The 24,595-nt window shown below is 38.5% G+C and overlaps 2 protein-coding genes and 1 long non-coding RNA gene across 3 annotated transcripts in view; 1 reads left to right on the top strand and 2 right to left on the bottom strand.

Moving 5' to 3' along the window:
• ankrd6b (ankyrin repeat domain 6b) overlaps window positions 1-2,632 on the bottom strand; it is a 45,175-nt gene extending 42,543 nt beyond the window's left edge. Inside the window, exon 1 of the mRNA XM_008398486.3 lies at window positions 2,495-2,632. The gene's annotated coding sequence lies outside the window, so the exon portion shown is untranslated. The remainder of the gene's footprint in view (window positions 1-2,494) is intronic.
• LOC145549687 (uncharacterized) overlaps window positions 2,524-24,595 on the top strand; it is a 41,857-nt gene continuing 19,785 nt past the window's right edge. Inside the window, exons 1-3 of the long non-coding RNA XR_014085533.1 lie at window positions 2,524-2,609; window positions 3,112-5,761; window positions 6,448-6,570. This is a non-coding gene — a long non-coding RNA (uncharacterized LOC145549687). The remainder of the gene's footprint in view (window positions 2,610-3,111; window positions 5,762-6,447; window positions 6,571-24,595) is intronic.
• Window positions 6,598-22,988, bottom strand: LOC103457987 (gamma-aminobutyric acid receptor subunit rho-2). The gene is made up of 10 exons (XM_008398496.3): window positions 22,477-22,988; window positions 20,310-20,381; window positions 19,283-19,389; window positions 12,410-12,477; window positions 9,750-9,973; window positions 9,590-9,672; window positions 8,761-8,901; window positions 8,083-8,235; window positions 7,044-7,252; window positions 6,598-6,954 (listed from the first exon to the last, which is right to left on the bottom strand). Exons 1-10 carry the CDS (start codon window positions 22,599-22,601, stop codon window positions 6,640-6,642), a joined length of 1,497 nt encoding a protein of 498 aa, XP_008396718.2. The 5' UTR covers window positions 22,602-22,988; the 3' UTR covers window positions 6,598-6,639.

The following is a 24,595-nucleotide window of genomic DNA, read 5'->3' as shown; positions in this document are numbered from 1 at the left end:
TTGTAATGTGATGGGCTTCTTTCATAATTTCAGAATTATAATTTTGTTTACGTTCAACTTTACCATCATTTGCCAACCAAATGTACTTCTTCTGGTGCAGAAAGATGATGCATGTCAGTGATGTAAAAGTCGGCTGTTCAGACGGCAGATGCTTTGAAAACTATTGGATACATGTCAGATTCAGTACCACATATAGAAATAAAAGGACCATAAAAAGATCAGAAATTCATTTTTAATGTTTTTCTGCACTGTTCAGACCCAGTTATCAAATCAGCAGTATCAAAGATTAATTCTTAAAAAAAAAAAAAAACTGTCACCCTTGGAGAAAAGCCATGATTTGGCTTTTATTTTCTAAGGAGAACATGTTTCTATTGTTGTATTTTTAGTGAAAGAAAAGGAAGGCAATGGGCCCATGCCACAACCCTCATTTCACTCTAAAGAGGTGTGAATATTTCATTTGCATTTAAAACATCTTATTTACAAAATCTATTTTGCCTGATTTGCAAAGGCAAACAGGATAAATCAACCACCGGAGCTTTAGTTTACATTTTTAAATAATTTCCATTATATTTTAGATTCACTTGTACTGCTTGTATTTAGCTGTCTTTAACAATGATCTTTGACATTGACGTGTTTTAAACCTAAACGGGCCAGTCGGAGTCCTATATCGCCCTCCCCTGATCCAGACTGATATAATGAGGCTAATGCTCTGAGCTCAGAGGGATCAGGTGTTCACTTATGACTCCAAAAACATGGAAGTTGCTCATCCTGTCTCTTCTCCAGCTGGGAGAGCGAAGTGTCAGCTGTGGAGCAGAGCATCCTACAAAGACGCCCCTCACCACCCATCCACTTGAGTGAACATTATGCATGGAGTTTACTGGTTATAGCTAAGCATAAATAGTTAAAGTAGAACTGAGATGAGAGAGAGATGAAAGCCCCTTTTAATGCCAAAAAGTATTAAAAAGAAACTTTAAGTCCAGCTTTTACAGCAGAAAACAAGAAATAGACTTAGAATTACTGTAAAATCTTTATGTATAAAATATCATTTTAAAAACAGAGTAAGGCCATCCTTATATTATATAACAGTCTGACCTCCTTATAAATCTAACAATCACCTCAAGTGTCTGGTTTCATAAATGTGTAAATGGGCCTTTGCCTGCTCACTATGATGCCATTATACACTTGGTAACTTCTGCCTCTGTCAGCTCTGGTCTGTGCTAATCAGCTCCCCAGGGTCACACACAGATGGACAGATGGACGTATCACTGCTACTTCACTGCATTAAATTATTTCATTTCATACAGTCATGAAATGATATACACTAAGTGGTTAGCCATTTGATTTAAACATTCAAGACATAACTGAGTAATTTCTTCCTAAAAGCTTCTCATATTATCATTTGGGGCCACAAAATAATCTGCTGTGCCTTTTTTATATTATCTACTTAACAAAAATGAAAAATGAAAGATTTTTATTGAATTGGAAAACAATAGAGTCATCTTAAAATAAAGAAATATGAGATAAAACTAAAATGTTAAAATGCTACACTAAATCATAAAATCATTCTACCTTCATCATCCTCTGGTTTGCTCCAATATGCAGCTGCTCTTTGTAAGCATCCCGGACTGTGGTTCAGCTTATCATCCAACATTAAATGCAGCAGAGCAGTGAAAACTCTAACATATGCATCATTAGGTTAACAAACACGGAAAATAATTTAAAAACAAACAAAAAATTCTTATCCATGTGTAGCCTGGACCTTCATGCCCTCTGCTGTTCCCACATCATTTATTCCTCTCCCTTCTGGGTGGAAGTTTGTGTTTTACTTGCAGTTTATTACTAGAACACATTAATCAACACTGTATAACCTCATAACTAAGCATCTCATTACCGGGTGTCCTGACTGAGATCGTATTATCTGAATATTAAGGAAAAACCTCAGGCAAAATTCTGACTTGCAGAGAAGTTTTCCGTTAATCCCGCTGTACCTTATCCAGGTGCTTCATTATTCAGAGCCTGTAGTCTAATTTGTGTCCAGCACGACAGTGATTGAGGGGTTTTGTGATTCTACATAATAACTTATCTGCCTCGTAACATTATCTTGTGAGGTAACTCCCCGGAGGTCGGAATTCTGAGAACGTAATGTTAACAAGACTGCTTCAAGTCTCTTTCTTCACCCCGACAGGCTGTTTCACTTTTCCCTGAACTAAAGCAGGCGGAGGGAAAATCAGCTAACTGAGCCACAGCTACACTCTTATTATCTACATGGCCACCAAAGCTGCGGGCTTCACAAGTTTACGAGGCGATACAATCGAAACAAAACCCGAAAAGCATATTAGAAAATGTTACGTTTAATCTCGCGGAACACTTTGCTTCTACTTTAGCCCGACTGGCGTCGCAAATGTAATTTTGAACAAAGGTTCCAACTGTGAATCACGGAGCTCCCTGTTCAGTTCAACACTGCGAAAACCAGAGAGTTAATCAGCAAACTCACCGCAGGACGAACAAACAGTGTCGAGGTTCGAACCGAGCTCCAGAATAAACTATTCCAGCTGCCCACAGGAGGAGGCTACCCGCTGTCTGCAGGAAATGAGTAAAAACCCACTCAGGTCAGTCCGCGCTTCTCCCGCCGCCCCCCTCAGTGTCTGTCCCAGTCCCATGTCGGCTGCTCGGAACGAGGAAACACTTCCTCCTTTCTACCAGGCTGATTCATTTTCAGACAGTTTTTCAATATAAAACAAACAAACAAACAAAAAAAACATGCAGATGTCAGTAGAAGAATGTTTCTCATTCTTTTCTCATCTCTCCAGATAGTAAAGCTCTCATCGGCAAAAGGCTACAGGCAAGCTTTCATTATAAAATATTAATGAGCGTTTCAGCACGAGCTATAATAACACCAGCTTTATGTCTTTTATCAGTGACTAGAAAGATGAGTCACAAAATTTAAAACCTTTTTCAATGTGATAATATTAATGCACATAAATATAAAATATAAGAATAAGACGAAGTCATAATTTCCAGACAGAGCACTTAAACTGCTAATTTGTTGTTGCGCAATACTGCTTGGTAATAAATATGTTGAAATTTTTCTCAACTGCATTGTTTCTGCAGATGTGGCATCATTCAAGGGGAAACAAACGGTACATTTATTGCAGCCGTGGCCCCAGACCGGACCACTCACACTGAGCTGGAGGGCTGAGGGTTTGTAGGGTTCTTCCTGTAAAAGGGAAGTTTTCATTCTATTGTCATACATGCTGAGTATGAGGGTCTCCTTACAGCTAACTCCAGGCAGCATGTAGAGCCCACTATCTCTACATGCTGGTCTAGGAGTGAATGCTGCACACCAGTGATTCAATGCAATCTGCTGGGTTTATAAATATGGAAAGCATTTTATCAATATGAATAATGAACTGAACTTGACTGCATTGTTTGATAAGTAGGATCAGTTTGATATGAATAATTGGATTAATCTTTCGTTCCTCTTTTGTTTGTTCGTTTCTTTGTTTGTCTTCTTTCTTTCTTTCTTTCTTTCTTTCTTTCTTTCTTTCTTTCTTTCTTTCTTTCTTTCTTTCTTTCTTTTTTTCTTCATTTTTGAATGACATTCATGTAGCCATAAAAGACGCTGGCGCTTTGCGACAGCCTACCCACTGGCTTTAGAGCAAACTGGCTGGTGTAGGCTTTCAACCTGAACATCCACAAATTGCCACAAGCAATTTGCCAGCTGATGCTTCCACCCTCAGTTAAATCATAGTAACGTTGCTGAGGTGAAATGTGCCTTTCTTTCTCAGCCGACCTTTGATGTTCAACGGTGGGTTTCTAAACAAAAGCAGAAAGAAAATCTTTCGGATTTTGAATGCTCAGATTCCAGAACAGAAATCTGACTCTGTATTACAGCATACCCCTTTTCTGGAGTTAAGCCTGAGGTAATGTTCTGCTAGTTTGTTTTGTTTTGCCATTGAGTGTGAGCAATGTGAACCTCTTTTGAACTGAACTCTGATGATGACAGGAGCCAGGTCCTGCACATTTTGGATCTTGACTGATGCTGCACTGTTCTTAATAATACCCAGTCACTCTAATTTCTATACCTTTCTTTTCCACTGACATCAGAAAGTGATTTAAATATGCAGACTAAGATCACAATGACTTGTGTCTTTTTTCATAATTTGATGTGACACATTTGATTTAAGTACCACAGCATAGCCAGCAGATGTCAGTAGAGTCCTGGAATTATGGTGAAAATTGAGATTTAAAACTTTATTAGTCTTATTGAAGTTGGTCAAACTGACAGATGTTGCTGAGTAGATGTAGAATCTGTTGAATTTGCAGCTCAGATTATGAAGTTGGCAGTCAGAGGAAAGCAATTATCAGTTTCAGAGCTGAGAAAGGAAGAATAATGGTTAAAAACAAATGACTAGAAAACCTGAATCAAAATGTATGACAAGATAAAACAGATATTCTTACAAAACAATATCCTCATGAGAAATGTAGATAAACACCAGTGTTACCAACTACACCACTGATAGAAAACGTTGAATGGAACATAAATTGCACTTGACAACACTGTTTTGTATAAAGTGAATTCAATTGAAACAGAATATAATAATCAGCAACAAAAGTACCAAATAATAAAAATCTAACTGAAATCAGTCTGCTATGAGGCTCCACATTGCTTTGTTGGGACTGTATGCACACATAAACTTCAGGTTTCAGAGCATTCAGACTGAGAATCAAGCACAAAATCAAAGCTATGAAGCCTCAGGAGAAATCAGAGAGAGCAGCAGCAGATCCTGATTTGCTCACGCTGTTCAAAGCACACTTCTTACATTTCTGTCAGCTCACATCCCCCTCTCCCATCAACTCCTGCTGATAACACAGTGAACTCTGGATTTAGTCCATAATTAACGTTGTACTCTCTAAAACGAGCTCGGACTTCTTCTTCATGTGCCCGATTAGCTTTCCAATCATCAAAATGTTTTATACAAAATAAAAGGTCTGGTTATGAAAAAGTCTTACAGAAACAGGCCTGCCTCTGTTATTCTCAACCTGAAGGTTGTGCTTTCATATACTGAGGTAAATTCACTTACACAGATTCATGTGTCTTTATGTATGGAGCTAAAGTTGTATCAATATTCACAAATACACAGAAGGATTGACATGCACAGAACAAGATTCATGTTTTTATTTTTGATGCAAACACAAATATATCTTGAATTACAAGCTGCTTCTGGCCTGTGGGCTTCGCTGAATTTATGTGTGAATTTTGAGACTCCCCTAACATGGCTCAATCCACAAATGTATTTTTAACAGGGAATGATCAGACAGCAACCAATCAGATATCTTCCTTGTTTCAGTCAATTATATGAATGGACCCCACATTGTGGTAACTGATGGATAAGCCAATCACATTAACCCGTTCCAACAGCACTGCAGCCATGTTGAAGTACAATTTAGGATTGGTTTCTGGCAGCGACAGAAGAGTGGTAAGTCAAATATTTATCTTAACATATTTAACTAATTGTCCTCTTGTTATGATTATTACTGATAATCAATTTAATTAACATTAATAATGGGGGCAACTGGCTCTGTCAGTAGCAGTGCAGTTGCTGTGCCACATTGTGATGCAGATGCAGAGAACGCTCTCCACCACACAGCAATAGAAGCTCCTCAGGACTTAACACCCAAGTCCAGCTTTCCACAGCTCCTGAGGAAGTAGAGACACTGGTGGGCTATCCTGACCAGATGGGAGGTGTTGCCACTCCAGGTGAGGTCACTGGATATATGCACACCCTGGTACCTGTAGCTGGAGACCATCTTGACAGCTGTAGATCTGATGGCATGGAGTGGCATTAGGGGGCATTGCTCGACCACAGAGCCAGTCGCATTCGTATCTTCATTTAACACAGTAGAAACTTCCACACTTCCCATATTTGTGCCTGTTGTACGGCACACTTTTTTTCAGCTGGTCTAATCCATTGCCAACATGTCATAACTTGTTGCAACATGAGTCCTGAGATGCTCATGCCTGTTTTAACACTTGTGTGGCAGTGACGGAGCCCTGCTACTGCTATGCAGAGCTGCACAGGTGTGTTAGAATCATGGCAGCAAACCAGCAAAAGGCAAAGAATTTGCACAGTTTTTCCTCCAAACTAACTGAGTGAATTGAATAATGTTGTTGGATGCAGGTAATGTTAGCTACCCAATGGCAATATAGCACATTATGTTTGTTAACAAGAATAGGTTATTGATTTTGTTATCTATGTTCAAAAGTGGATAGTACTGGTTACATTCACTTGAATAACTTTCTGGGGAAAAGGGTACTTATATGAGTAGTTGTTTATTTTGCATTAATTAACAAGGGTTTTTTTTACATGAAAGGTTACATAAAGATTTGTTTATGTATTTCTATTAAAGTAAAAACTTGTTTTTTCTCCTCTCCCCCAAAATAAGACAATGTCCTGCTAAATCCCTCTGGCTGTATGGAAGGAGAAGCTCTCTCACCTCTAGATGTCATCCAAAGCATCAGCAGCATGTGAGCTACAAGTAGGTCTTCTCCCAGCACCTGGAGATGAGGTACAGCTTTCCAAACTGAAGGAAACATTTTCCTTTTTTCTTTTGCAGCTTTATTTAAAATGCACACACTCAGCAGTACACACACCAGTAGATCAGGTTGAATAAGATGTAAGCACCTGGGAAGATCATGCGGGAGTAAGTGTCAATGGTGTGGGTGTTCTGGATTATGCGGAAACTGCGAATGCCCTTCTTCTTAGTCTCTGTGGACTCATTGTCCAATGTGAGATGGACCACCATCTGCTCCTGTTTGTCGGACGGATCCTCTGCTGCCATAGAGGCTCTGGTGTACCCTGCCAGACTGTTTGCATCTGCCTCGCTGTACATTCCATCCAGCATCATGGTCTTGGTGTGAGGCATGCCACAAGTACAGGGCAACGTTTGGGACTGGGTGAAAGAAAGAAAGGAAGGAAGTCATGACTGAGTCTAGGGATTTTTTGGAACTGGTTGTTACTGATTTTGAAATCGTATCATACCTGTTCCTTTAGTTTTTCTCTTAGCTTCCGGTCTTTACCATCTCTCACTGTGGTGAGATAGTTGACTGCTGCATATTCAAGCACAGAGAGGAATACAAAGACAAAACTAACCCAGAGGTAAATGTCGACAGCTTTGATGTAAGAGACCCTTGGCATGGAGGCGTTGACTCCAGTAATAATAGTAGACATAGTCAGCACTGTAGTTATACCTGAAGCACAGAAAATAGAACAACTCTGTTTGTATAGAGGTCAATGAGGGCTGCAGAGAAAACACAAGTAGCATCAAAGGATTGCATAGATTACGTAGTAACTTCCAGTCATGAGAAAAAGGAAATGTCACTGAACTCATGTAAAAAGAAAAATACAACCCATGATTTAAAACTACAGTAGGTAACTTTTACAAAAATATATTGTTTACATATTTGTTAAAAGTGTCACCATGTCCTGACAGTGTAATATGAGACAAATAATCTGTGAAAAGATTGATCTCCTCCATCTCCACCCCAATACGGCAGATGTTTTCATGGCGTAGCAGATGAAGACTGCAAACAGTCAGACCTGTAACTGAGCCGCCTGCAGCAATAAAACGTGAGCACAGACAGGTACGCACAGGTGGTGCTTCTGAGCTACAGCTAGACTTCAACTCCTTAAATGGGCTGTGAATGGAATATCAGCAAGCAACTGACACAGCAAGAAAGAAACAAAGATAAGAAGAAAGACAAGAAGAAAGGAGGAAGAAAAAAAGGTAGGAAGAGAGAAAAAAAGAATGAATGAGAAAGTGAAGTAAAGAAAGAAATAAGCAATGTTGTTGAACTCAGGATCTCTGTCACAAAATGAAGACCGGTGTCCCATCAAAATTTTATCTTGATTTTCCAGATATTTTTTAAATTTGCGTTTAGTGAAGTGCTCACAAGAACTGAACACGACCCAGGTGTTCATTTTCTGTCCAATCTTAATTTGCTCTATGCCTCAAGATCCATACAATGTCCTGTTGAGATGAACAAATTTCGATTTGAACCAGCACAAAGGTTTTTGTTACCTAAAGAGACCCTGGCAGGAACAGCCCTGCGGTCGATCCAGAAGGACACCCAGGACAGCATGACCATCAGAGTGGCAGGAAAGTATGTCTGCAGCAGGAAGAAGAAGATGTGCCGTCGTAGGGTGAAGTTGATGTACAGCCGGTTGTACCATCCTGGAAAACAGGAAACGATGCAACCCAGTTATTTGGTGAATGTTCTGATGAACAACCCCAGACCATGTTGCTGCCACCACCATGTCTCACTGTGGCTTTGTTGTTCTTTTGGTGATGCTCAGTATTTTCTGGGCCACAAATAACTTTTAAAATTGGGATCCAAAAGTTTCAGTTTGGTTCTTTCAGATCATAAACTTTCCCACTCCAGCAATAGTTGATTTATACTACCAGCTCCTTATCGTCTACTCTGCAAGAATCTTTGCAAAAGTAAATATATTAATAATATTTTCTTGTGTATTATTATATACACAAAAATGTGTATATTAAAAATATACACACTTATTATTACATAAATCTAATTTATGTCAAATTAGATTTGTCATAAAGCTCAATTACAGTCTGAAGATTCAAAAACAATCACACAGAACCCTATTGATATTTTTCAGCTTATCCCACTGTACATCATAAATGCTTTTACAATTTACACCAGACAGATTTACTAGGTAATTATACACACAAAAATACCTGTGCTGCTGTAGAAAGCCAGTCTGGAGGTGGTGTGAAACTTCTGGATGAGAAACTGGGATAAAGAGATCCTGTCATCTGTGCTCAGGGATTCATCCCCACTTTTCCAGTAAAGCATCAGGTCTTCATCAGTGTAAGCGTCTGAGGGGCAGAAAGCACAACCAGAGCAAGGAGATACTTTGGTTGGATCAGACGCTTTTAGCGGTTAACATATTTATTGAAGGTTTTCATTACAAACATATCAGAGTTACCAATAAGGTGACTTTTATAGCAAATACTTATTTGTTAAAACTATCACCATGTCATGACAGCATAACATGAGACAAAAAAAATCAAGCTTCACTGCTTTAATTGAGCTTTAACTGAGCTGTTCCTGTCTCCTTCTTTGTCAGTGCCTTTGAAAGATCAATTTCCTATCAAATGTTTCAAGGGGCTCATGCTGAATCAGCAACATGTGTGTTAGTGTACTGCACTAAATTGAAGATATAGTGCTCATAGGTTTCAGTGAAAATTTAATACAGAAGCACTTTATGATTAAGATTAAATAGTAGCATAAATGTGACGAGGTAGGGAAGGAACTTTAGAAGAGGAACAAAGGCTTTCGATGTGAAATGCCTTTACAGCAAATCAATCAGAGCAACAGAAAAGGATGTCAGCAAAGTGACTGAAAAAGCACCGGATCTTTAAGGAGTTCTACAGAAATGGAGGAATTACATTCTGCCATCTTCTAACTGCTGGTTCATAAGCTTTAGCCAGAATGTCCATAGCCACTTGTAAGAAGAAGCACAGTGAGACAAAAGGCTGTAAACTTAGTGTTTGTGAAACTTACAGCTCTCCAGCTCCAGCGTGCATGTCTGTGAGTCCAGAGGGAAACGACTGAAATCCATGTTGCAAGCAGCAGTAACTGTTACCCTGAGGGATAAAGAAAGGACAGTGTAAAGCCCAGCAGCGTGGGAGCCTGCCAGCTTGGATTTAGTTGGGTTCCTCACCTCAGGCTGTACAGAACATGGCCATCTGGAAAAACCCTCAGCATGATATTGTCGGTGGTGGTGTCATGGATGAAGGACCTCTTAGAATGGACGAAGAACACATCAGGGACCCAGATTTTTTTCACTAGGCGCCCATCAAAAGTCATGCTCTTATTTGTGGCGCTTGGAAAAGCCAACCTTTCGTCCTTCCAGTAGTGCCTTAGATACAGAGTCATGGTGAAGTCCTAAGGGAGGGGGATTGAGGGTGGGTGGCATAAACAGATTCAGGATTAAGTGTCAGTAGAGGGACTACTTGCTTGCTTTCTCTAGTTTATTAAATTCCTCCAGGATTACTGCAGTCTGACCCATGCCAGCTGGATTATTTGGTTATGTCGGGACCAAATGCACATACTCTACAGACGTGTGAAACATATGTTCACTAAATCATCTAACTGGCCATGGTTTCCATTGATCCAAGCTGATTGGAGTGCTGTCGCCTCACATTACCCTGCTACTTTACATCTGAAGGATGCTCTGCTGCAGCGCTGCAGCCCCGTGTGACGGATCACTCTTTGCCCCGTTCTCCTCACGCCATTATATAAGACCGGATCACTTAGAAATAATAGCTATGACAACACATTGTACTATTGGCATACACCAGAAGAGAACCTTTGATGTTGCATAAGAGGAGAAATTGGACATTTCTCAAATAAATATAACAGCAAATAAATATTCTTTATTGTCCTTCACTGAGGTAATTCAGCTGTTTCAGCACCAAACAGAAACACAAAACCTAACAGACACATAATGATAGAAATATTGTCTAGGTAGACAATTTCTGACATAACTGTACATGTTTGGTTCTGAAGGATTACATCAAATGTGAATATTTAAAGTCTTTAATGCTTCTTATATTATGTATTGTAATTATTACTTATTGGAATATTATTTATTGCTTATGATTTGTCCAATTATGCCCCCACTGTGCTGCTTTCACAGAAATAATTGGTCTAGTGTTCTGCTTTTATTGACTTTAAGAAGAGAAATAATTATTCCAAAATATTTAAAATCAAAATCAGAATATGTTTTTTTAATTTAAAGCAGATTGTGAAGTAAACTCTGTGAAAATGTTAGAATGATTTCTTTGTCATAGGAAGACAAGCAAGACTGTTTTTATCTCCTAAAATATGTGTCAATTTACTCTCACTGTTTATTTTAAACTATGTTTGGCAGAGAAAAAGAAGTTTGTGGAAACAATCTAAGATGGATATTATTTTTAATTCAATGTTCAATACCTGAATTGATTGACTTACAAAAAATACGTAGTTATTTGCTGTATGTGTGTCTTAAATATCTGCATAGTGCAGTCATATTCCATAAATTATTCAACTAAAAAGTTTGTTTATTTCACTAACTGAGTTCACCAAGTGAAACTTAAAGATGGTCAGAAGATACTTTTAATCTGACAAACAAGACAAACAGCAGATTCTGTTTTACTGAACATGACTGTACAGATATCTGGGGTTTTATTATCACGCTGTGATTGTATAGCTAGTTAAGAGTGTCAGTTATGCCCACTGATGTTTTGCCTTGTGTTTATAATGTTGAATTGTTACAAATAAGTTACAAAGTGAACTAAAGTTTTCAAGTTAATGTGTAGCTGGTGATTTTAAAAAACGGACAGCAGCCTGGCAGAAAATATTCTGCTTTTCAAAACTTTGGCTGCTGAAAAGAAAGCAACAACATGACCTGAAAATCACATTTCACTCCACTAGCTCTAGTTGCTGAACTACAATTCTTTATTTGACAGTAAAGAAAATGTTTGTGTAAGATGTCAGGTCAGTTTCAGATCATTTTGAATGATGTGAATACAAGTTAATAAGAAGGATGAAAAATTGGACAAAGCAGCATAAGGTCATAAAAAACAGCAAATGATTATGACTCAGAACTCTGCACACTTCAACATTCTGATTTAATGTCATTACCAGCAGCTATAGGCTGGAATCATTCATGTTCTTCCTTATGTTCTAAAACAACTAAATCCACAACCTTGGGATCCAAATTAAACATAATCCTCATGCGCCCTTGCAAACATGAGATTATACAACATCATTTTCCGTCCAATTTATAAACAGAGCAGAAGGCTGATTTAATTACATCAGTCAAACCTGTTTTAATTTATTCTGATGATCAACAAAAGAGGTGTTTCCTGAAAAAGAGCTTGAATTTTACTTGAATTATCATAACTTCACTCAGTAGAGGATTGCTCTGTCACTGTCAGCACCAAAGTTCAATTTAACTAAACTAGAAATTATTCTGAGCTGCATGTAGTTGCTCATTAGAATCAATAAAGTATCTTTGAGTTGAATTGAATTTTGCGCTGGAGTTAAAATTCTGGCAGTGTGACAAATTTGTTTGGCAGTCAAGCATTTGTTTACATGCTGTTAGAGAAATATTTCTGCACCGACTCATTAGCTGCAGCATCTGAACAGCATCCTGTGCCTGTGTTGCAGCAGAGGTCATTTATTTCAAACTTCCAATCTTTCTCATCTAATAGCATCAGTTATGTTGAATCTGGCTTGTTTTTCTTATTTGTAATTATCTGCTTCACCTGCCCATAACTGATCAGATAGTGTGAAACTGGTTGCACTTCGTGTCATTCAAACATTCAAGCAGCATACCATGTCAACTTCAGATATGCTGTCCAAACTCTCCACCTGAACATCCACTCCAACTGGGACAGCCGGACCTGCAGATCAATACCAGAAAGCTCATTATCAGCATTGCTTTGTCAGTTTTAAAGTTGCTACATGATGTTTCTACATACTGCAGATATAAACCAGTGTACACTTTCTGTTTTCTCCCTTTGCTTTTAACTCTTTGAACTCACCACACATAGAACTGATGGTTGCTAATTACTCCGGGTGAGCGATATTGACAAAAAGTGATATCACTATATATATTTTTAAAAACCTTGAGAACAATATCACAGATGATATTCCACATTTTCCGCTTTTTTTAAATTATTGTTGGATTTGGCCAAACAAATATGTAACTTCAAAACAGTTCCACTGAAGTAACATCTGTTAGTGTTTAGATTTGTAGCTCTCATGTTCCGACAACCACAACCCCACCCTAACACTCCGCCCTCCCCTGCTGCAGCGGCCAAACAACAGGAACTTCTGTAAATCCTTTTCTTATCGCAGGTAGCAGCTGATTCTGTGAAAGTCAGACCAGACCCGAGTGTGGACCAGCTGACCAGCTTCTTCTTTGTTGTAATGGTGTAAGAAAGCATTAGCATGTAGCACCACTGGTACTACTGTCAACGAGACAATATGGCTCACCAATAACCTCACATTTGTGTTGGGCTGTTTTAATCAGCTGAGTCTTCCCACCATGAACTGTGTTCACTTAATAATGTAATATAGCACTTTTTAACATGCTTAAAAACCCAATACACCCTTGTGAAAAATAAATATATTAAGTATATTAAATATTAGCATACTTGAAGCCAGACTAATCATCGGTATACTTCAAGTTTGTTAAGAGTTATTTAACTGAAAGCATGCTATTTTGGAATAACTGATTTTGTGCTTAATATATTTTAATTGTATTTATCAATCCATCCATGTTCTAACACCCTTGTCCCTAGTCGGGTTGGGAGGGTTGCTGGTGCCTCTCTCCAATGAACATTTCGGGCAAAGGCAGGGTCACCCTTGACAGGTCGCCAGGCAGGGCAACACAGAGACAGACAGCACAAACAACCATGCACACACACTCACTCACACCTAGGGAGAATTTAGAGAGACCAATTAACCTGACAGTAATGTTTTTGGACTGTGTGAGGAAGCTGGAGTACCTGGAGAAAAGCCACCATGCACAGGGAGAACATGCAAACTCCATGCAGAAAGACCCCGGGCTGGTTATCGAACCAAGAACCTTCTTGCTGCAAGGCAAGAGCTCTACCAACTGTGCCACTGTGAAGCCCTAATTGTAATTAAATTGTAGAAAAACTTTAGAAAAAATTGGAGTATACTAAGTGTACTATTACATTGCTAAAGTGCAACAACTAAAAGTATACTAGTTAGAACATAAAAAAACCCTTATGTGTACAATCTCCATGCTTGATTAGTATATCTTACGTATGCCATTTTTGTGAAAGAATTACACAAAAATGTATTTAGAATGTCTTCTAAATATAGATGCATTATATATTTTATATTAGTACTGTGATCTCAGTATGCTCCAATTAAACCTTCAGTTTATTATAATTGCTAATGAAGTACACTTTTTAGTTATTTATCAATGTCTTTTATTATTCTGCTTTGCCTCTTTGTTCTTTACATGCTTCATACACACTACAGTACTGCAAAAACATCAGGCTAACAGGACACAGAACACAGAAGGATGAAGTTCAACACACTTTACGGCGGAAGAAAAATTACAATGTGTACATTGCCAATGTACTATCACAGAATTGTACTATAACAAGTATATCTACTTGTTAAAAATGTATTTCAGAAAAATACAGCATATTTAAAACGTACTTAGATATATTATTTTTTCACAGTATGACTGATATATTGGATGTTGAGTTAAAATGAGCTGAACTGACATGGACTGAGATCAGGTTCAGACTGAATTCAGCTCATTATTAAGTATACAAGCTAAATAACATTTAGTTCAAGTCAGCTTAATTCATTCAATTAAACACAGTTTCATTCTGATCAGTTCGGTTCAGGAACAAGCATTGGATCAGTTGGACCAAACATAAGTAAATTGGTCTTAATGGAAGAGAATCTTTTGTTTCATGCCAGCTAACCTGAAATGACTCTGATCTGAATTGGAGTCAAACTCTATAAATATCTGAACTGAATCAAATGAATTGGCTGTCTAACAGCCAAGAGATTTTTTTTGTTTATCAGCCAGAGTTTCTGATAAAAATAAATATATAACGTTGTTATTCTACTCATGATGTCGTCTGCTACCTTGTCATGAAGCGCTCCCTCATAAAACAAGAGAATAGAATACTCTGGTAAGCCATGACTAATAATACACATCATTTCACATAAGGTCTTTGGTTAAATAGTTGACAAGATTCTGCAGTTAACTGATGTGTTTTGCTCAACTGACTGAGTGGATGAGAAATAAGAACAATTTGGGTTTTAAAGGGATATGGAAGAGTATCCTACTACCCTTATCATTAGTAGAAAAAAACAAACAGACAGAACCTTCTGTCATTTGTTCAGTGCAGTGACATTGGCTGCTGTGGTCTGGTTAATCTGTGAAGCCGTACGGGTGCCAGCCTTACATAACCCAAGGCCCAGCAAATCTGCTACCTGGAAGATGGGATATTAACTCCTGCCCAATTCCAGCTGTCGGTCTTGTCCTCCTTTCTCTTACTCACACCATATGCCCCACAACACGTGCCGAACACATTAAATCCTGAACTTCAGCTGGTGTGACATAACATCAGACACCTGCTGAAAAAGCAGAAATGAGAAACAGAGGTCTGCTGGTGCCTCAGCACAGCCTGCAGCTGCATACGGCCACAGCTAGACTCAGAAAGCTTTTCTGAGCTGTGTATGTTCCCCTGGTTACAGGGTGCATGAGTGTTTGATCCAAAGCTGTTTTGCTGTTTTGAAGCTTTTTTTTTTTTGCATCAGAAAATTTCCCCAGTAATCACTAATTCTTAGATGACACCTATTAGTGTGTCAGAGCAAAGCTCCACTCCACAGCTCCTGATGACTCTTTATGGCTCTCAACAGCACTTCAGTGTAATGCTAAAGTGCATCCACTGGCATTTCCTCATGACCAGAAAGCTATAAACCCAACCCACCACAGACACACACACACACACGCCTACACACACACCCCTACACACACACGCATGCACACGCACACACACCCCACACACACATATGCATGCAAACACACACACAAACATCCAAGAGCAGAGAACACCTCAAGTCAAATTAAAATGCAACTCAATCTGTGGGCCCAGGCTGCCAGAGGAGTCTTAATGACACGTCTTTTCTTTTTCCAGAGCTCTGCCAAAGCCCAACAGCTTGTATAATTAAAAATCTTTCTTTTTAAAATGCAAATGTTACAAAAACACAGGAGCACAATAAAAAATATAATTTATTTGTTTCCATACTTTGTCACAAAAGTAGCTACATTTAGGTGGGTTTGAGATTTCAGTCAACCAGCTGATTCCTTTTTAATTAAGCTAATTATGTGAGTCATTAAGCAAGCAACCTTTCTGTTCCTAATTCAGAAAGTTACACCACTGTCTGTATAATAACCACTAAGAAATTCAGTTCATTAATGTTGGTTATTTGCGAGCACAGATGTTTTAAATGGTCCGTATCTCCAGGCTGAATGTTGGCAGAGGAGAGCAGGATGATGTTCTGTCCTTACTGCTTATCCAGTAATAACTCAGAAATAACATAAAACACAATGCTAAAACATATCAGAATAAAGGTCAAATAAGGTGAACCATTTTGTTAGTGGGATTCATGGAAAATGCTTTCCATAAGGCCGGCAATTTTAGTTATTAAAAAACCAGTTTGCATGCAGGGAATTAGAATTTTCTGATGCTAATATAAATCTGAGATAATTACTAAATCTAACATAGCTACCTTTAACCCAATATAATACCAGTACACGGTTTACTTAGTAATTTATTAATTTCCATCCCAGCTGTGTGTTCCATATTTTGCACAATTTGATTTGATATATACTCACTTTACATCTGAAGCCACAAACAAGTACATCATGTAAAGTAACTCTACATATTCTGTATACAGGTGCTCTTAAAAGAAATCCCAGCTCTTTATTTCTCCAGTCAAACTCAGCGTTCACAGAATAATCTTCATGTCATTTTTACAGATGCTGAGGACACCCATCCCACACTCATCTGCTCTTGGATTAGCAGCTGTAAATCCGTCACCGGTTCATCACGCTTAGATCAGACAGCTAGGCCTATGCATTACAAGGGTAAATCCAAAAAGGGAATTCCAGTGATGCAATGCATAAGAGTCGATATTTCGGCAGAATATCTCAGTGCTATTTTTATACAAATACGGACTAATGCATGGTGGATTTATCTGTTTTCATCTATGTTTTTCAACCTAATGAAGAGAGGAACAAACAGCTGTAAATTCAAAAGCAACATGATGACAAATATTCTCCACCTCTTCCACTGTTTAAATCAGGTCTGACCAAAGGGAGCTGGTGCTGTTGATTTAGTTATGACACCAGAAACATATCGTACTCCTGGACATAAACTGTTTTTTTTTTCTAGGTAAACATTAATAATAAAGTTATTTTAGATTCTGTTTTGGACAAATAAAATTAACTTCACTGTTATACTGTTTACTGTTTGAAAAAAATCATCTGGCACAACCACATTTTACTTGGTTGTGTTTCCAGAATCATGATCAAAAAGAAGGTTTCAATTATTGTGGCGCAGTCAACAAACAGGAAGTAGTTCTGTAAGAAGCTTTGATGACACTAAGAGGAACCAGAGCAGCTGTTTGACTCACAATTCTCCCTCAGTCAGAGGATTGCACTGAAATCTCTCTCCCTGGAAAGGGAATGGGATGCTCACTGCTCACACAAGTCAGTGTTTGGTGATGCTAGAATGAGTTTTCTGCAGGACCTGACAATAACGATAAGTAAATACAAGACAAAAGGCTCCTCAGTGGGACGTATGCTCCCATCTGTGGCTACAACTATTGTCCTAAAATTCACCATGGTCCGTTTCCTATAGTGGTTTAAACAGAGCTGTTTAATTCTAAACAGCAAAGAGCTGGACTCTTTAGTTGAATCATAAGCTCCTTATTTTTAATTGCCTGCTAAAATTCAAGCAGCAGGGGCTTTTTCTGACATTCAAAGTGCAAAGCAACCACACAGATAATGACTACAAACTGAACATGACAGAATGGTTCTGCCAACATATGGTGGAAACGATGTATTGAAGAAAATACAAAAAAAACAAAAAAAACACCTTAAACAGCTTCAGAAAATCCTGGTAGTGCTTTAGACAGATGCAAGAAGCACGACTCCATGGTAACAATGAGGCGAGGGGAGGAGTTCTGTTCCAGGTTCTGCAGGGTTCTGTCACTTTAACTCAGTGTGATGGAACATAGTTCTATCACTGTGGCTCTTGGAAGTATTACTTCCATTAACCCTAACCCTCACCCTAGTTATGAATTAAAAGATATCAGAACAAACCTCTCCTATGTGAAGAAGTAATGTTCCTCTAAACCAAAAACTGATTGTATCATCATTGGCAACAACAGTTGTCATCAAATGTTTAGCATGAGCTGCATGTTTAAGGTTGAGCCACATCATTTCAGTCAGATTTAAGTGCAGACTTTAACTAGGCTATTCCAGAATCAACTTTTATTAGTGGTGAGTTGGACTTAATGCCAGACCCAAGTTTGTCTGAGCTTGAAATTCTCTAAATTCAGAATTTTCAGGTGGAGAGCTGAAATGATATTTTCTTGCAGCAAGTAACTGTTCAGCTGTTGGTATAATGTTCTTTTGTCTTTGTTTTAGTTTTACTCCACATGGAACAGGGAGCACACCTTTCAAAAAGTTCCAGTTTTCTCATGTCAGTCAATAGAATATGTTCCTAAAGGTCCTGGGAAACATCAAGATGTTTTGGGGATGGGTCTTGGTGGTATTCTTGGTTAACAGTGGACTAAGAAGGTATTGGAGTCATTTTGGTTGGCTGGTCAGTCCATGAAACAATGCAAAGGGTCTCCAGTGTTCCATCTTTTCTCCTCTTCTCACAGTGATTCCCTCTAGTCCCAAAGCTTTACATGTCTTTGTTCCCCTTTCCAGACTGATAGACCTTGCTTCTCGTTTATTTTTTATTTTTTTCTGATCTTACAGTGTTTCCTGTTTTGATTCAGATTTTATTCAAATGCTATCTTAATTCTACAATGTGACAGTGATAACAGGCAGGTGTGACTCAGGAATTGAGTGCAGCTTAAAAAAAAAAGAAAATAAAACTTTTTTACAGTAAATTTACCTGTAAAAAAGGTAAACTTTTTCCCTTTCTGTCCACACTGTGCCAGATTGCTTTCAATAACTTTGTTTGTATTCATAAATGAAATCATCATCAGAGTTGCTTTTTGTGTTTCGTTGGGTTATCTTTGCTTGTTGGTAAAATTAGTTTTATCTTCTGACATAGTCATAGTTTTGACAAAAAAAAAACCTAACAAAAAAACTGAAGAAATATGCAGGGAGGGAAGCCAACTGATCCATAAAAACTAATGGTGTTAGGGAACCACTGAGCAGAGGTACTGCTGTCAACAACTCTGGCTGTAACTGGATCTGAATCTGCCTACTTGTGATTGGTTGGACTGGAATAGAGTGAATTGAATTGGACTTAAATTTGAAGCCATCTCAATTCATTTTCATAGAATATGACTGTAGAATAGAATAGAATAGAATAGAATAGAATAGAATAGAATAGAATAGAATAGAATAGAATAGAATAGATACTAAAGTAGTGGTAGCTTTCAAGAGAAGTTGCTTACCTGCGAATGCTGGCCTCATGGTGAAGTCGTGTTCATCCACACGCAGAAGGTGACTGGTTTTCAGCTTTCGTGTTTTGGTGCCATCGATGATCTTCCTTGACAGAGGACTTAGAAGAGTAAACAGAGAAACAGGGAAAAAGAATCAACATATTTTAAACAATGACAAGGTGACCATGTGAACAGCAAAACTGATCTTTGTTACTCAAAACTACGCTTCTTTATATATGCTAATAAACAAATTTTAATTCTGTGCAAAGAAGTATCAAGAAATACACACTGTACTTATAATTACAGACTACAAAGGCTTTTTATGACTTCTTTACATTTTGCTTGAGAGGAGCTAGGCTTTTATGCAGTCTTTAAAAGCCTTTTTGGCCTGAAAAGCTGCTTTTATTTGAACTTTCACTGTTTTTGTTATATTCAGAAAGGTATCTGACTATTTTCAGATGTGTCTCAATGAGTTTATGATTCCTGGAGAGCTCTTATCTGATAACCTTTCATCCAACAGATGGAGGTTGAAGGATCTCTCTAGTCTGGCATCTTATTGGACTTTCTTTCTTTTTCTTTGAAACAGATTTATTTCAGTGAGTTCTTTAAGCCTGAACCTTCTTTATTTTACCACCTATTCAATTATCATTGCAGACATTCACAAAAACATGGTCAGGTACAAGAACTGGACATAAAAAAACTTAAAAGCCAGATTCTAGAAAAACTCTTCAAAAGTCCTTAGGGCCTGTGCAAGAATGTGCGCAAAAAGCTTCCTGCCACCAATTACATATAAACTTGAGGGCAAACTTTTGTTTGTAGAATAAAACCTTTAATAAGTATGAAGAAATATTGATGTGGACAATGTCCACCAAATGTATCAAATCCAATGACAGCTGATTCAGTCTTCCAGTTTATTGTTAGATTACATCTTAAGTTGGTCAACTTGAGGCAATGTCTCATTAGCAACAAATAGAACAGTGAAATAGAATTAGATCTTTGTTGCTGAATGACTGACATTAATGTTTTATGAGTTACACACCCGTTCACCATGCCAGCCTCCAACCCTGTCTTCCCAACAAGAACCACAGCATCAGGTGTTTCCCCCAGGGTCCTACAAAGACATATATTCATGTTCAAATTGATCATAGAAAAAGCAAAACAGGAAGCATGCCAGAACAGTTACAGAATGACGATGCTAAGAACAAAAGGAGATCAGAGTAAATGAATGGGTCATATTATGATTTCCTTTCTTTCTTACCATAATCATATTTTGTAAACCTTCTGTTTACTATCAGAACTGTACAGAAAAACTGTGAACTTCCAAATTACATAGATGTCAAGATCTGTAGGAAGCTGGAATTTCAGTGTTTTGCTTAAGGACACTTCAGCGTGTAATGGTGGGGAAGCTGGAATTTAACTCAAAATCCATCCCTGATCCCAGATGACTACTCTTCAAACTGACCTTGGTCAAACTAAATTGAATCAAAAACTGAATCAAATAATTTCTTGGACCTCCTATGGAACCGGTACTCTTTTAATTGAATTAAATTTGGTTTATTTAGACCCAATCCATAAAACAGAAGTTCAAACCAATCATACATTCCAATTGATAGTAGTTTTCAAATAATGCAGTCATGTGCAGTTTGTTTCTCAAAGTGGTTGTAAAAGTTTTCTATAAGAAACCCAACAGATCACAATGAGTCACTGACTTGCAGCATTCGCTGCTCTTGGACAATCAAGAGCAAAAGTTAAGCTGTATAATTCTGTTTCCTGGTCTGGAGCCTCGGCTGTCACTGTTTTGAAGGAATAATCAATTTGGCCAATTTCCTAGAGAGAAGAAGCTGCTCCATCCAAAGTGGGATGATACTGTCTCTCTGGATCAGACCCAGGTTTTCCCCAAAATGTTTGCCAATTATCAATGTAGCAAACATCGTTTTCAGGACTCCACTTAGACAACCAGCAGTTGAACGGCAACATGTTATCACTGGTCCAATCAGGCTGGAGACCAGAGAAAATGACATCGTTTTAGTAAACTTATACATTCAAGCAACAGTGACCTCCAATTGGCGTAACTGGGTGTCATCACCACCAGTATAAACAACTATCTTACTTTATTCTTTGATGTGGCCCATTCTGGCCCCTGGTAAACATTCAAACATGGCTGCTGGTGTCTCTAATGTCACCTTTCTGATGGGTAGCAGAGTCAGCTTCACAATGGGTGTGTTGCTGAGTGAGAAAAATCTGTTAGAATCACAGATGACCTATAGGATGGGATCTAGAACGATGTTTTCTACGTACTGTTACCTAGCCGATCTGAGGTACATGTATCTGCTGTGCTGGAAATCATCTCCAGCACAGCAGAGAATTGTTTCAGCCATACCACATAAACTGGTCACTCTACCATGTAGTGGGGTCCACTTTATGTCCTTGTGGTGTCAGTTAACACAGTGCAGTACATCACGTACATCTAGACTCAATTACATTTACTTGATTAACTTGTATTGGCATGTTTTAAATTTCATACAATTTAATTTCAGACATAAACACCCAAAGAAATGTTAAACTGAGACTTTTGAATGTACTCAAAAGTACATCTTCTAACATTATTTTCTGACTTCTCAGCTTCCTGCTTTTGGTTTGGAGGTCAGAGAAAATTTTTGTAGCTCAATGGAAGTACATTACACTCCTGCTGTAAACATTGGCTTGAAAGGCTTTATGCTGTGAAAAATCCTGAATTTGGAAACACACGTTTCTTATGTCTGAATGTATTATTTTGAAATGGTGAAAAAGAAAACAAAAACAAAAAAATAATAATAATAATAAATCATCATCCCATCTTTAATATTAGCTCAATTAAAACCTTAAACCTGTTTGTGCAGGCAAGCACAAGTCCTCTTTCGCTACTGAATCACATAAGAATCTCCCCTCTGCGTCTGTCTATCTTTTTACGCACGACTTGTCTGGCTCACCGCGAGCCCAGGAAACCGAGCAGTCCGGATGGACATGATCAACAGAACACATCCGCTGTTTTCATTCTCACCAATCTAAGCTGCCCGACAGCTGTCTCTATAGCTCCACAGAGCAGAGTTCCAGACTGAGTACATATTGAAGGACGAATGGATGGAGGATGAGTGTCTTCCATTGATCGACAGTGTTTTGATCATCAGTTCTGACTTCATGGTGGAACTGAATCTAAGAATACTTACTTTCCTGGCTTGAGAGTCTCCTCCAGCTCGGACCACCGCTTTCTCCTGCTTCCCAGCTTCCGGGACTCTGCCATTAGAATCAAAGACATGAGAAGAAGAAGCAGGACCCTGGCATTACACGGCATGTTGACTTTTAAAGGTCCAGCGGGGATTCCACAAGAGAGACCTTGTGACCGCAGGAGGGGCGCTCTGAACCCGGTACCATCTCTTCTTTTGACGCACTGGCAAAAATGTGACAGGCATGAGACTGTGGAACTTGTTCGCCACAGAGATAAAGTCTGATAAGCGCTTTGATTGGTCAAACTGCAGAGCGGCTTTTTGTCACTGGGAAGCGCGCGGCATCAGCAGCACAAGGCACGCGCCGCAGAGCGAAATAAACAAACAAATCGACACGACGAATCCCGGTTCTGGAGAGAGGCTAGGAAAAGCACGTCAGTTCCTTTTTCTCTCGGCTGAAAATACTCTTAGATTGACCTAACCGCCACATTAATTCAACAAATTACCGTCAACAGCTGCACACTCACAAACACTGTTTCTGACCTTAGGACACGGTCTCTATTTAAAGTACACGGAGCTATATATATATATATAGAAATCATTACTGATATAAATTTGTAATAAACGCATTACTGATTGCACTTTAAAAATTAGGTAACTTTATGTTATTAAAGGTAAAGTTTAAACAGTAATGATTTCTTGGTTAATGTCAAGTTGTCATAACAATGATTTACATGATATATATATATACACCGGTGACATGCGGTACATATATATATTATATATATTAGAGGTGTGCCGATCGATCGGTCACCGATCATAATCGGCCGATTATGATCGGTGCATGATCGATCATGCATGATCGGTGATCGGCGATTATTGGCTTATGTTGCCGATACCGATCACCTGCATCTCATTTCACTATATTAATATAGACTTAATTTAGTCTTAAAGATTATGGGGAAACAAAAATCATAAAACATCAGCTTTACTGTAAATATTTCACTTTGACAAAGTTTTTTCAGTTATTCATTTGTGTGTTGAACTGGATCAGGACTGAATGATGGAGAAGTATCACTGGTGACTGCATGGTCTGTTAACTTTCCCCACATAGTTTTTTGGTGAGCATGTTGTGTTCAGGTGATTCTGCTTTAAGCAGCTGATCAAGTTTGGAAGAAAAGCTCAGAAACATCCCAGGGTGACCAGCAGCACAAACCAACCACGCTGCATTGTGACAGGGAAAAATATCACCTAATTTCTGTGAAACAAAGCAGAATGCTGGTACAAAGAAAGGTAATTCCAAAAGTAATACATTTAAACTGTTAATAACTTCTTTTAATATGGCACTTCAACTGGCTCATGAATTTATCACTACTACAAAGAAAAGTTGAGATTATAGCAGAGATTACACTCACATCGTGCCACCACACTGATAAATGAAGCAATAATAAATGGTGTATTGACTCCATTTATTATTTTCGAATTAAGACATTTATAATTAAATAGTAAATGAATCCTTTTTCTGTCTCGGTTCTCCAGCTGCTCTAATAGAAGCAGCAGCTCAAAAAGTCAAACACAATGAAAGCAGAAGAACCCATCCTTCATTAAAAACTAAAGTTTTATCCAAAGTTAGACATGGAAAGATGTGAAGTCTTTCCATGTCTGCAGGGAGGAGCGTCGGTATCCTGCTTGATCAGGATGTTGATCAGGCAGCATCCTCTGGCTTTACCAATCTTAAATCAACTTTTTGGTTCTAACATTCATCAACTCCTGAGACTGATGTGGCTTCTGAAGCAGCTGTGGGAATCAGCATCATTTGTGAGTGTGAATGGGTGAATGACTGAATGTAGTGTTAAGCTCTTTCTGCTGTACAAATACAGGTCATTTATCACTTCACACAAACACAAGAGTCTCCTGAACGGCTGAGAGACGTACATCTGTTGGATAGACGGTTTTGCTGCTTAGCCACTTGGACTGAAAACAGTGGCTGTTTGACGTAGAAATGTAATAAGACGTAGAACTTTTAAAAGAATGTTCACAAATGACACCACAGTTCTAGGCTGCACAGCCTGCGCAGCCTTGGAAGCACAATTCGCTTCCAAGAACTGTGACTTGACTGCCT

This window comes from Poecilia reticulata, chromosome 21 (genome assembly GCF_904066995.2).
Source record: "Poecilia reticulata chromosome 21, P_reticulata-male-v2, whole genome shotgun sequence".
Classification (NCBI taxonomy): domain Eukaryota; kingdom Metazoa; phylum Chordata; class Actinopteri; order Cyprinodontiformes; family Poeciliidae; genus Poecilia; species Poecilia reticulata.
The sequence above is the reverse complement of the archived record's forward strand: the minus strand, read 5'-3'. Positions and strand labels throughout refer to the sequence as shown.